Source organism: Myotis nattereri (genome assembly GCF_964212035.1).
Source record: "Myotis nattereri genome assembly, chromosome: 4".
Taxonomy (NCBI): domain Eukaryota; kingdom Metazoa; phylum Chordata; class Mammalia; order Chiroptera; family Vespertilionidae; genus Myotis; species Myotis nattereri.
Window position 1 is genome coordinate 94,321,590 of NC_138079.1, and position 13,780 is coordinate 94,335,369.

The following is a 13,780-nucleotide window of genomic DNA, read 5'->3' on the forward strand; positions in this document are numbered from 1 at the left end:
TCCTGCCTTAGTCCAGACCCTCCTTATTTCTCACCAGGGCTTCTACAGCAGCTCCCCAGTTCACTTCCTTCTAAACTGGCTGCCGGACTGTGCAATGTTTTGCTTGTAGAGGCAGATCTTGTTACTTTCCTGCCTAAAAACCCTCCCGTCTCCCACTGCGTCCAGGGTAACACGCAGACTCCCAAGGCCCGTTAACTTCGGGCTCAGCCCGGGGCCCTGCCCAGCACACACTCTACTCACACTGGTCATGCTCCTGTGCCTCAGAGCGGAGCGTTTGGCTCCGTTTGCCCACAACACCCTGTCCCCACAGCCCTGCCTGTCCATCCTCTGACACCCAGCTCTGAGGTCACTTCCTCTGGGACACCCTGATGACGCTGCCCCCCTCCAGCACAGGGCTAGCCACACCTCCCCCTGTGTGCTCACACACACGTCATCACAGCGTGTTCATTTATTGGCACCTGCTTGTTCTTCTTGCGCCTGAGCGCTCCCCAGGGACACGGAACCTGCCTTGCTCATCCACGTATCACCAGGGCCCGGGCGTGGCCAGCATTCAGTGAATGCTCATTGGGTGAATACTTGCTCCATTTAAAGACAGTGAGTGACAGGCTGGTCATCAGAAGGCTGGGGTCTGAGCCCTGGTTCCCACCTGCTAACGGGATGATGTGGCTAAATCCCTTCGTTTTAATGCGTCACCTGCAAAATGCATCATAGTCTTTGCCCATCCTTAGGACAGGCCACCTCGCTGACAAGTGTTCCTCCTGCGCTCGGCGAAGGGAGGTGCTTTCAGGACTCACGGGTGACTCTGTTCTCTGCATCCCTGTCCCCAGCCTCCTCACGTGTGTCCCACTTCGCGGAGCCCGGAGCAGTGACACGTAGGGATGACCAGCATCCAAAGCCACAGGTGGCCCCAGGACTTTGCACTGATCTCCTCATCAAGCCTGAAAGTAACAGCACCCTACAAGGGAAGAGAAACTGAGATGTAGACAATATGGTGGTTTCTCTGGTGCCTGATTGCCTAGGTTCAAATCCCAGCTCTAGCCTTTCCTAGCTCTGTGGCCTTGGGGAAGTTGCTTAACTTCTCTGAACCTTATTTTCTTTACCTGTGAAATGAGGCTAATGATAGCCCTTGCCGGTTTGGCTCAGTAGCTAAAGCGCCAGCCTGTGGATTGAAGGATCCTGGGTTTGATTCCAGTCAAGGGCATGTACCTCGGTTGCAGGCTCCATCCCTGGCCCTAGTCGGAGCGTGTGCGGGGGGCAACCAACTGATGTGTCAATCTCACATTGATGTTTCTCTCTCTGTGTCTCTCCCCCTCCCTTCCACTGTCTTTAAAAATCAATGGGAAAAATATCCTCGGGTGAGAATTAACAATAAATAAATAAATAAATAATGAGGCTAATTATAACAGTTACATCCTAGTGTTTTCCTGAGGAACGAATGAGTTAATCCATGTGGAGACCTTAGAATAGTGCCTGGCACACACGAGGCAATAACTGTTGGCCACCACTGTTGTTGATGTTGTGTTATTATTATTTCAGTGGCTGAGAGGGCCAGGGCTGAGCAGGCAGAACCATTCTCTGTGGCTTCTGCCCTGAAGCACTGCCAAATCCCAGTGTCCTGCCTCTTGTCATTTCTGGACAGAGCCAAGAGTTGTCTTGGTGCCCAGAAACCCCAGCCACAGTGAGCACAAAGCCGGCCAACCCAGGGCAAAGGGGCTTCCGCCATCCCCAGGGCATCTCGGGCGTCTGGATATTTCGGGCTGGCTGCTGTCTAGATAGCAGGGCAGGAGGCTGAGCTGACCTCTGCCTTCCTGAAACAGAGGCCAAAGCCACTGTCCCCTCCGAGTGCTGTGGGCGGTGGGAGGGGCCGAGGTTCCAGCCAGCTAGGGGTTGAACTGCCAGCTCCAGAGTGGGCCTGGGAGTCTCCTTGGCTGTGTGGCCTGGGCAGCCACTGACCAGCCGACCTTCCCCAGGACGGGCCCAGAGCTTCCCTCGCCTTTTGAACTGGGGAACTGCGGACGGAGCACTTCTCCGTTTGGGGCAATGGCCCTGACCTCCAGATGCCCAACTTCTCAGGTCTGTTTGAAAGGCTCCAGGGTTGTCCTTTTGCCTACAGTTCCGGGAAAAGGCTCCACTCAGGCTGAGAATGGGCCGTAGTGTGAATTGTGGGAAGAACTCCCAAGGGTGGGAATAGAATCAGGGGGCCGAGTGGTTGCCTTAATAGCGTGTTCTCTCCCCTGGGGAAGGCAGCTGGCTCACTCTTGTTCCCTTGCACGAAAGAGAGCGGGTGCCAGAGCAGCTTCCTGTTAGCACCAGAAGGCAGGGCTGAGCCTCCTGCTGCGGAGATTTGTGTTTCTATGAAGGGACGAGAGGAGGGGACCCCTACACTGCCAGTGGCAGGCCCGTGGCCTTCTCTCTCCCTGTAAGACCATCAGCAGTAAATCAAGTCGGATGGAGGGCCATTGAGTCACCAGCAGAATTTTTTCCACACCCAAGGCTAGATGTGCAACACACACACACACACACACACACACACACTTCAAGCAAACATTGGACCACGGCATAGTAGGACAGCACCTCTACTTAGGAGGCAGCAAGGAAGTAGCAATTCTTGGTGTATCCTGTTTGCTATCTGAGATCTAGATGGACATTTCTGGGGAGTACTGTCAACCATCGCTTTAGAACTTGACATTCACGGAGCCACAAATACTCCGTTCTGTGTGCAGAATTTCCATGGCCCCACCTACATCTCCCAATGCCTCTCCTCCTCCTCCTCCTCCTCCTCCTCCTCCTCCTCCTCCTCCTCCTCACCCCTGCTCATCCCAGTCCCATGCCCAAAGGAAGTGGAAGCCCATTTGCTGCTCCTGTTCTGATTACTGTTCTCATTTTAAGAAAAAAATTAAATAATAATTTCTAATACCCTGTGTTCTGTACTATTTTCTGTACAGGTTATTTTATGGGTATTGTATACAATGGTAGGCATTCAATCTGAAGACCCTTTTCCATGGTTCCTACAATGTACCTAAACCAAGGTTGGGGAGTCCAGGTACAGTGCTCCGCCAGATCCACCTGAGTTTCTGGGTGGAGAGAAGGTGTGTTGTAATAAATTTAGAAAGCAGAATGTAGTCCATTCTCCCATGTCACAGTGAATCCTTTCGGTGATTAAAGGGCCAAAATTCAAACCAATCTCAGAGTAGATTAATAAAGACAACACATGCTTCAGTTTGGCCAGTGAACCAATAGATTTAAAAAGGCAGGAAGCTCTATTTTTAGTCCAAATGAAGACTAAAACATCCTTCTTCGTCAAGCCTTTTCTTAATTAGCCCAGTCATATCCCAATTTTAGCTAATGGGCCCTCCCAGATCTCTCCTGCCTGGTGCAAAGCTTGAGGTAAATCCAGCCAAAGGAACAGAAACAAAAATGAGGCTGCCTGTCTCTCACCTGATTTTAACTAGGCTACCATGTGACTTTCATTAGGCCCTAAGCATGTGGGCAGGGAAGAAGGTCATAGAAAAGTGTCCTGGCCCTAACCGGTTTGGCTCAGTGGATAGAGCCTGCAGACTGAAGGGTCTCAGGTTCGATTCTGATCAAGGGTATGTATGTTGGTTTCAGGCACATCTCCAGTAGGGGTTGTGCAGGAGGCAGCTGATTGATGTTTCTCTCTCATCGATGTTTCTAACTCTCTATCCCTCTCCCTTCCTCTCTGTAAAAAAATCAATAAAATATATATTTAAAAAGAAAGAAAAGTGTCCTGGTGTCCTGGATTTGGAGTTGGAAAACCATAGATTGACATCCCGGCTTTGCAAACGTTGGCAAGTCACCTGAAGCCTTTGTCAGCCTCAGTCTGTCATCTGTAAAATGGGGATAATGATACCTCACTCTGCCAGCTTCACAGAGTTGACGTGAAGATCCAGCACAAGACAGGCTGTGTAAACTGTAGCTCGACCTTTCATCAGAAGCAGCCTCGTTTCGTGTGGGATGAGTCCTCTTGGGCATCCCCTCCCCAGGGACCTGCTTTATCTCCTTTATCTCTTGGGGTTATGCCAGCATCCTGTGCCCTGGCCACACTTATGGGCGAATCTGCTAGTCTTCTCTGGAGAGTGCTTGTCCTACTTGTTCTGTGGCAGCAGCAGCTGCTGAGGTTGCACATGGCGGAGAGCAGAGGAGGACAGAGTTAGACAGGGCCTGGCGGGGTCAAGTGCCCTGGGAAAGATGAGTCTAACCACAGGCTTGCAAGTGAAACCGTGCATTTGCCCAGCATCTGGGGTTCTGCCATAGGAGACTTGGGATGATAAAAAATATGGAAGAAATGAGGGTAATAGATGGAGCCACAGAGAAAGAGAACAGGGAACTAGCTAGAGAAAAGACGAGTTTTTTAAGAAGAATGCAATCATGGTACACTATTTGGCTCTGCAGCGAACAGCCGACATGGTCATAATGCAAATGACACTTACTGATGTGAGGATGACAAGACTGTGCCGGGGTGTTTCTGAGCATCTAGAAGGGTTTAGGAATCGAGAAGGGGCTGCATGTGAATTAATAGAGACTAGACATATAAATTTGGAAGGCATTTTGGGGAGCCAGAGGAGACCTAGCTTCAGTAACCAAGTTCTCTGAATCTCTGGACCCCTCACTCTATTAACACAAATTGCCCAAAAGCAAAGCAGATATACATATCAGAGGTAAGGCCTGGTATACAGTAGGCATTGTCAGGTTGGGGGAACTGCCCTCAGCTGTCAGGCAGCAGACAATATTATATACACATCTTTAGGTTTGGGGAAATGCTTTCGGCTATTCCAGCAGCAGGTAATATGATCCAGCCCTGCTGAATAGAGAAGCCCATCAACCTTTTGAGGACTTCTTGCATCTTATTGTGCCCTGCTGGAATTAGCTTCCAGCAAGACTGTGTTGGGATGACGGGTGAGGAAACTCTCCTCGAGGCAGGAAGTCAGTGATGTTTACAGTAGATGAATCTAGAAATAGAAATGCATGAGTATTGTTTGGAAATATGGAACTGTGGAGGGAATGACAGCCAAAAAGTTTAAGCCAAAAAGGATCAGGGCTGGGGTAGGGCAGAGGGCTGTGGTTTTTCATCATATGCCTTTTGGTTCCATTATCCTTTTTAGTCTTAATCAGCTCATGGACTATGTAGATCAAAGCATATTTTTTTAAAAAGAGAAGTTCTGCCAATCGTAAGACTCTGATTTCTAGATGGGAACTGGAGAAGCTCATCTGGTGCGGCCTCCCACCTTTGGACAGGTAAACGCCCAAACCCAGGTGGCCTCTTACCACACCCTGCTCGGCACCAAAAGAAAACAGCCCTGGTTTGAACTGCCTGGCGGATGCTGTGCTGGAGAGTGACAGAGACTTTGGGGAAATGGTCATTGGCTGTGGAAGATCGTCATGTGCCCTCGAGGGGTCTCCCATCGAGGTTGAAAGGGAAACTGGAGAGGGGCCAGGAGACCCCAAGTCCTGGCCTTGCTCCCGTTTCACTGTGGGACTGGAGCCAGTCATGGCCTCCCAGTTCCTGTCTCTGCACAATCAGAGCACTGGGTTTTCCAAGGGCCTTTTCAATTTTCCATTTCCCCAGAGGGAAAATGACAGCTTCTGTGCCCGGGCACAGCAGGGGACAGAGGGAGAGAGAGGTAATAGACAAGTGAACAAATAAGATTCTTTGAGACTGAAAGTTTTCTGAAGAAAATAAACCAGGGGATGGTATCGGTGATGCTGGGGTGGGATAGATAATGATGGGGGATAGGCATTGCTGGAGGGCGTGGGTGATCAGGGACACTGCTCTGAGGAGGGGCTGCTTGAGTTGAGACCTAGACAATGTGAGGGAAGCCAGCGGGGGTGGCAGGGAGAGGGCGCTCAGAGCACTGTGTCCTGCAAGGAGGTGGAGAGGTGGTGACAAGGAGTCAGTATGACTCTTTTTTTTTTTAAGGGAAAATAAGTTTCTGTGCATGGGAAGCATAAATGTGATGCCACCCTGGGTTTGGTGGGCCAGCCTTCATCCAATACCCAGCCCAGGGAGCTGTCTGTCCTTCAGTATCTCCCGAGAGGGCCCACCGAGTCCCTGCCCAGGAGTGAAACATGGGTGTGTGTTGTGGGAAGGATTGAGCGCCGCTAGGAAGAGCCGTGGGGATGCAGAGGCTGGACTGTAGCGGCAGAATTATACTTCCAGGGGAAATAGGTGTGTTAATAAGTCAAAAGTAGGAAACCAAGGCTTGTCCACCCACCCAGGCCATGCATAGGAGTTGGTCCAATACGTTCTACCTCCTGAAGACCCTCTGAAGATCAAGGCTGACACAGCACTAACAGTTCCTAGTATGCTTTGCAGTAAATCAGATTTTAATGAATAAAAATTAAAATGCAATAAATTAAATGTCCATATTCTTTGACCCAGCATCTCTACGTTTAGGAATCTGTCCAAACAAAGAAGTAAGTTCAGAAATGTTCACTGGCGGTGTTGCCTGGAGTAGCAAAAGCCTGGAAATGAATGAAATGGGCCCGGATAGGGAGCTAGTGGAGTCCATTGTGGCATAGCCTACAACAGAACACCAGGCAGTCTATCCAAGAAGGAGGTGCACTCATGTGGAAAAGAATGATCTCTGGGGGATATGAGCAGGTGAGAAAGGCTGGGTTGACTTAGCTCAGACCGTGGCCAAATGAGCTTGCTGTAGCTCTCAGCTCCACACCCCTGTCCTCCACTGGCCCGGAGCCCCTCCAGCCAAGGGGCATTGGGACTCTGGAAGCTCAGACACGCCTCGTGGCGAGAGGAGGGAAGAGCATCGCCATACGCAGTGGCCCCTGATGGCTGAGCTCCACCAACCCCGAGAGTGAACACTGGATGTCTCCTCCAATCAGAAGCGAAGGAGTGCGTGAGGGGTGGGGCATGAGGCCAGAAGTGTTACTCTGGTGCAGCTCCCTCGCAGTGGTTCTCAACCTTCCTAATGCCATGGCCCTTTAATACAGTTCCTCATGTTGTGGTGACCCCCAACCATAAAATCATTTTCGTTGCTACTTCATAACTGTCATTTTGCTACGGTTATGAATCGTAATGTAAATATCTGATATGCAGGATGTATTTTCATTGTTACAAATTGAACATAATTAAAGCATAGTGATTAATCACAAAAACAATATGTAATTATATATGTGTTTTCCGATGGTCTTGGGTGACCCCTGTGAAAGGGTCGTTCGATCCCCAAATGGGTCTCGACCCACAGGTTGAGAACCGCTGCTCTACAGGGAAGCAAGAGGAGTGGAGAGTAAGTGTTCCCACCTAACAGATACTATCTCCAGAAGGGGTCATAGGAAACTGGGGTGAGTGGCTGCCAGTAGGAAAAGAATAGGGAGACTTATTTTGATTTAAAGATGTAGGAGTAGCCCTAACTGGTTTGGCTCAGTGGATAGAGCGTTGGCCTGCGGACTGAAGGGTCCCAGGTTTGATTCCGGTCAAGGGCATGTACCTTGGTTGCGGGCACATCCCCAGTAGGGAGTGTGCAGGAGCCAGCTGATCGATGTTTCTCTCTATCATCGATGTTTCTAACTCTCTATCCCTCTCCATTCTTCTCTGTAAAAAACCAATAAAATATATATATTTTTTTAAAATATTTTATTGATTTTTTTACAGAGAGGAAGGGAGAGAGATAGAGAGTTAGAAACATCGCTGAGAGAGAAAAACATTGATCAGCTGCCTCCTGCACACTCCCCACTGGGTATGTGCCCACAACCAAGGTACATGCCCTTGACCGGAATCAAACCTGGGACCCTTGAGTCCGCAGGCCGACGCTCTATACACTGAGTCAAACCAGTCAGGGCAAAATATATTTTTAAAAAAGAAAAAAGATGTAGGAGTAAAGAGTCATTTCTAGTCCCTTTTAAAGATTCAAGGGATCTCCTCTACTTATGAATAATTTCCTCCAAAGCTCTGGTGAGGTCACTAAATCTGAATTCCAGGTGTCATCATGGGAGAGTACTTCTCTATTTCTAATTTTCCCGGATGTCAAACAATTCAAACCAATCTCTAGCCACCCTTGTATTCCCCAAGGCCTTCGCCTTACACTGGACTCAAGACCTGACTTGACCCCTTGTATACACTTACCCTTTTCTGTGCAGGAGATTATTCCTAATGTCTGGGACTCCAACTGAAACCGCTCTCAGGTGTTAAAGCAACGTGTCCAGACACTTGGCTCTGAGAACCACCCCCGGGATTTTTGCTAACACTGAAGACCACCTGTCCTTTTATGTACATGATATATTTTTTAAATGACTCACTCTTTTAAAATTTCAATAAAGTTGTTTTAATGAGATTTTATATCTCTACTATATATGATATTTCTATAAAAAGAGAGAACCTTAGCCCTGACCCAGTAGCTCAGTTGGTTAAAGCATCGTCCAGATACACCAACTTTGTGGGTTTGATCCCCGGTCAGGGCACATACAAGCATCACACAATGAATGCATAAATAAGTGGAACAATACATCACTCTCAATCTCTCTTCCTCCCTTTCTCCTTCCCTCCCTCCTGTCCTCTTTCTTTGAAATCAATCAATACATGAAAAAAAATTAAAAAGAGAGAACCTTAAAATAAACATTATAATATCAAAGCAACATTGTTAATTCTAGCTACACACTATGGCTTGCCAAAAGTTCTGCTTATTGTTGTTTTAAAAAAAATGGCACATGTTAGAGACAGGCTAGCACCAAACTGGGTCTTTTCTCCTTGGTGGACTCAGACCATTTCGATGAGGACTTTCTCCCTACATGGTTCATTGTTATTTGATACCATATCAATGCACCATCCAAAATCATGCCTTGTAACATGAATTCCACACTTTGGGGAAGACTGAGTTAAAGCCTTTCTTTTCCTTTTCCAGAAAGTCTTAATTTGTGTCCTCTGAGCTGGACAATGTGTAAAGCCATTATCACCCTGAGGTTTGTGGCCCTGCCCGATGAGGCTGGCATTTTGCATTCCAGCTGGCATTGAAGTAATATCTGTGGTGCAGGAGCCTTTTTTTGTCTTTTCCTTTATTGCGAGGATCAGAAACGCATCTCTTTGCAGGCAGCATACGATGGCAGCTAAGAGTGACTAAGAGTGACGCAGGCCTAAACAAAGGGGGGGTTTGTCCTTTTTAAAAGAATTGGAAGAATCTCTGAGCTGGTTCACTAGGTTCTTCCAAATGATGATGCAGAGTCGCAGCTGGGGCCACCCAGGCTGAGCCCTGCAGCCACACAGCTCCTGGCTCATTGTTAAAGGTCCTGGGTCTCAGAGGGCGGCCTTGGTCAGGGACTAAGGGAGTGAGAGTGAGCACGCTCCACAGGGAGAGCTGACAGAGAAAGGGTGGAGGGTTTGGCACAGTGCAACTCTCTGGGTGGGAGAGTTGGTATCAGGAAAAGGCTCTTTTAACGATTCTATTTCAGTGTGTTGTGGCTGCACCATCCCAGCTATGTCATCAGGGGGAGGGAGCATGGAGAACTCACACCTGCTTCTGAATGCGGAAATGCTTCAGACCGGAAATGGCACCTGCCAGTGTTGCTTACAGCCCATTGGCCAGACTTAGTCACGAGGTCCATCCTAAATGCAAGGGAGTCTGGGAAATTCAGTCTTCCAGTGCCCCGAGGGAGAAAAAAGTGAATGGCAGCTATCTGCCACATGTTGTATGTGCATTTAGTGGTCGGATGTTGTTCAAATGAGAATAGGTATTAAGAGGAAGGGTGTTTGAGTGAGGCTTAATTTTATAAACGGTCAGATCACTAGGAAATATTTGTGTATCGTGACCACCTTTGCTTTGTTACACAGCAGGGACTGTGATAATGAATACTCAACTCAGAGGGTGAGCTTCCTCCGGTGCTGTGATGTCCCCAGAGCGTTGCCCGGTGGGAGGGAGATTCAGACAGCATTTAAGCCCCCACACAGCCCCTCCTGCCCCCCTCAGTGCCCCTGGCAGGCCACTGAAGAGGTGGGATGCTTTTCTGAAGTAGGGATTCTATTTGGTCCTCACCCCAAATCCTCCGCAAGGAACATTTAGTGTCTGGATGCAACGAAGAACAGCTTTGAAAAGAAAGCTCTAGACTTTCTCTGATAAAATATGCAGGCAAGGAAAGACAGGAAGAGCTGTTTTTTATTTTCTTAAACCCCGTTAAAAGTTGCTTGTTTTTCATTTTAATTTTGTCGTTGACAAATTCCCAATTTCTCACACCCTCTTTAGCACATCTCCTGCTCTCTCTGGGCTTTCAACGCACCCCCTCGCCCTACCGTGCCCTGTGAACATGTTGGTGCTCCTGGCTTTCATCATCATCTTCCACATCACCTCCGCGGCCTTGCTTTTCATCGCCACCATCGACAATGTAAGTTCCTTTTCCTTATGACCATCACAGAGCCCCTGGGTCCTGCCGTCAGCAGTAGGATTAAAGAACCCCCCAAGGTGATTACAATTGGGGTTGTCCTGCCCACCAAGGTATGCCCACCTCCTGAGCCTGGGGCCTGAGGGCTCTGGCCTAAGTGTTGGGGTCTGAAGCATCCACATTTAGGTGGGCCGTGACCTTGGCCCTCTCATCTCTGATTCCCCCACAAAGCTTTGGTTGTAGGAAGCCCTTTGGGCACTCGGCTTCAATTCAGCCCTCCTGAGGTCAATGACTCAACCTTGGCACTAGGTTGACCAGTCATTTTGGGCTGGATCATTCTTTGTTGCTGTAGGAGAGTTAGCCACGTCCCTGGTCTCTACCCACTAGATGCCAGCAGCACTCCCACCCCTACTTGTGACAGCCAGAAATGTCTTCGGACGTTGCCAAATATCTGAAGGGGGGCAAAATCATCCTCGGTGGAGGACCACTGCCCTAGCTCCCAGGTGACCCATCCCAGGGGATCTCTGTCCCTCTCGCTTCTGACATCTCCTGACTGACAGAAGCCCTTGTTGCTGGCCCCCCTGGCCTTGCCCGCCCCAGCAGAGCCCAGGGTTGGGACTCTCTGACTCTGCCCGTGCTCCCATGAAAAATTGAACTCTTGTCCTGTAGTGTCCAGCTCTCAGCCATATGGCAGGAATGCATTAGGTAAATAATCTATTGGCATAGATTAATATCCCTGCCAGCTGGAAATGAAGCTTTTTGCCAAAGGTCCCCTGTGGCCCCGACCTCGATCCAAAGGTCTGGTTTCAATCCTGATCATTTCAGACTGCAGAGACATTTCGAGTCAGAAACACTGCTCACACAGCTAAAAAAATGCGCCTTACAAGTGGCCATCAGCTCTGCCTGATGCCTAATCGTCATAACAGTAGTATCATAGACCGTCACACCTCCTGTCACTTAGCATGCGCTCACACTGGCCAGGTCCTGGGCTAGTCCCTTTTATGTGCATCATCTCAGTTGATCCTCACCTCAAGTTTACAAGATAGGCCCTCTCCTAGCCCTGTTTTATGGTGAGGGAACTGGGTCTCAGGGCAGTTAAGGTCCCTGCTGGAGTTTACACTGCAGTAAGTGGCAGAGCTAGAATTGGAACCATTACAGATCTGGCCTTGGATCCTGTAAGGGCAGATAAATGCAGTGATCGGGTTTGGCTTCTTGCAGGTTCCTGAAGAACAGCCGTGAGTGGATAGGGCAGGGATCACAGTGATGCCGGGAGTTAAAGTATTTCACTTGCCGTTAGCCTGAGGGCCCGCGCTTGGTGAAATAAATGGTAGTGAATGTTTTTTTAGAATCTCCTTTTTCTGTGTCTTGCACCTGGTCCTCTGGGGTTCTGAAATGGTCGCAGACTTAGTGAACGGAATAGACAGACATGAGGGGCAGAAAAGCCATCGGCCACAGCGCCGCTCAGTCCCATGGAACGCTCCTGCGTTTGCACACGACTGTGGCGCTCACGGGGCAGACACAGATGGGCATTCTTGCCAGTCAGTGAGTCACGGGTTGCTCATGGGTTAGGAATTGTGCTTGGCACTGTAGCAGGGCACGCAGTGGGTGCTCAGTGAATGTCTGTGACTGGGTGGACGGGTGGGGGAGGGTCCTGTCTTCTGGGGGGTGGAGACAGCAGAAGCAGGAGAGAAATGAAAGCATTGGGACTGAAGACAGGAGAGTCTCGCCTGATCATTTCATCCATAACAGGCTCCCCCTTCCCCGACCAGTTTCTTCATCATCTCACTCCCTTCTGCCTTCATCCCTGTGGCCCTGGTGGAATTTGCCACTGTTTGTTCCACCAACTGAGCCTGGTCTCCTCTCCTCCACCTCGGGAGGGCCTGGACCATCCTGTCCTTTACTCAGACCAGGTGGACATCACTTGGGCGCATCACCTGAGCCTGGATCTCAGGCCCCACTGCCAGCCTCTTGAATCAGAATCTGCATGTTAACCAGCTCCCCCGGTGGCCCGCACGCACACCGCACACTGAGAAGCACCGGTCCCAAACGCCCATTCACCCCGTGCCTCCCACCCACCAGGAGCCCGTGTTTTCATCATTACCCATCAGCCTTTCCCTGTGTTTCCCTTTTGTGTTACAGGCCTGGTGGGTAGGAGACGGATTTTTTGCAGATGTCTGGAAAGTCTGCTTCACAGTCAACAGCACCAATTGTACAGACATCGACGACAGCTTTGCCTGTGAGTTGCAGCGGATGGGGACGCATTGATGAGAAAGAGGCCGCCTCCCCGCCCTCTGACTCCTCACCCTCTCCGCCACCCAGCATGATGGGAGGTGTCCGGCTGGGGGGGGCAGGGACGATGACAGCTGGAGACAGGAGGGGGTGGAGAAGCCGGAGGCTGGAGGGTGCACCAGCCCCCCCCCCCCTACATTGGGCCCACCCATCCCTGTGTCTTGGCCAAGCAGAGCTTCCCTTCCTCGCACTTTCTCAGCTTCAGCCCTTATCTAGAATCTTTCCCCCTTCTCACTTATCCAAGCCTCCCCTCTCCGTAGGCTCAGAGACTGTATCTGACATCTGTGCCACTTCCCAGCATCTCAACAGCTGGCTCCTGTGTGAGCTGTCACCTTGCCTTGGGACAGGTCATCTGAGTGCTCAGAGCCGCAGTATCCTCAGCTGTAAATGGAGGCAGAAGCGCTGCACCTGCCCTGCCTGCCTCTGTGCATGAGCCGAAGTACCACAGGGCTTTGCAAATGCAGAGCATCCCACTTAAACACGTGCCGGCTGCTACTCTCCTCCACTCTGGAGAGGGTGGCTCTGTGTTCTGTTCTAGAACTGATGCAGGAGGGCATCCTGATAAAATACCGGATGCCCCGTTAAATGTGGCATCTCAGGGAACCATAAACAATTTAAGTGTGTCCCCAATAGTAACATGGGACATGCTTACACTAAAAAATTATGTGTTGTTTATCTGACATTCATATTTAATGGGCATCCTGTGTGTTTTTGTGTGTTTGTTTACCAAATCTGGCCATCCTATTTAGGGAGCAAGGGACCCTGCCCCCTGACTCCTAAAGTCTCACCATTCCGTCAGTGACAATATCAACATTCCTAACGCAGGCAGCAGAAGTCCCAATAGAAGGCATCATGTGCTGAAGGTTTACTGCGAGGCACAGGGCTAAGTCCTTTACCTAAGCAATTTCATAGCCCTGTCCGTCAGGGACCACTGGCCCCGTTTTAAGGTGGGGAAACTGAGGCACAGGGCGGAAACCCAAGGTTACACATCCAGGACTAAATGATGGAGCCAGGATTCCAGTCTTGAAGTGATGGCCGCTGAAGCCTATGCTCTACACCGCATCACGTGGTCCCTGCCCCACCCCTCCCCCTCGGTGCCTTTCTCTGCCACCCTAACCCCTGGCCCGGGAAACAGCCATTCTCCCCT

At 50.0% G+C, this 13,780-nt stretch overlaps 1 protein-coding gene across 1 annotated transcript in view; it reads left to right on the forward strand.

Annotated features, from left to right (window-relative positions):
* EMP2 (epithelial membrane protein 2) overlaps positions 1 to 13,780 on the forward strand; it is a 34,426-nt gene that overhangs the window by 11,533 nt on the left and 9,113 nt on the right. The window contains exons 2-3 of the mRNA XM_081090367.1: positions 10,209 to 10,347; positions 12,484 to 12,580. Of these exons, the coding sequence (XP_080946493.1) occupies positions 10,270 to 10,347; positions 12,484 to 12,580 (175 nt within the window). The 5' untranslated portion in view covers positions 10,209 to 10,269. The remainder of the gene's footprint in view (positions 1 to 10,208; positions 10,348 to 12,483; positions 12,581 to 13,780) is intronic.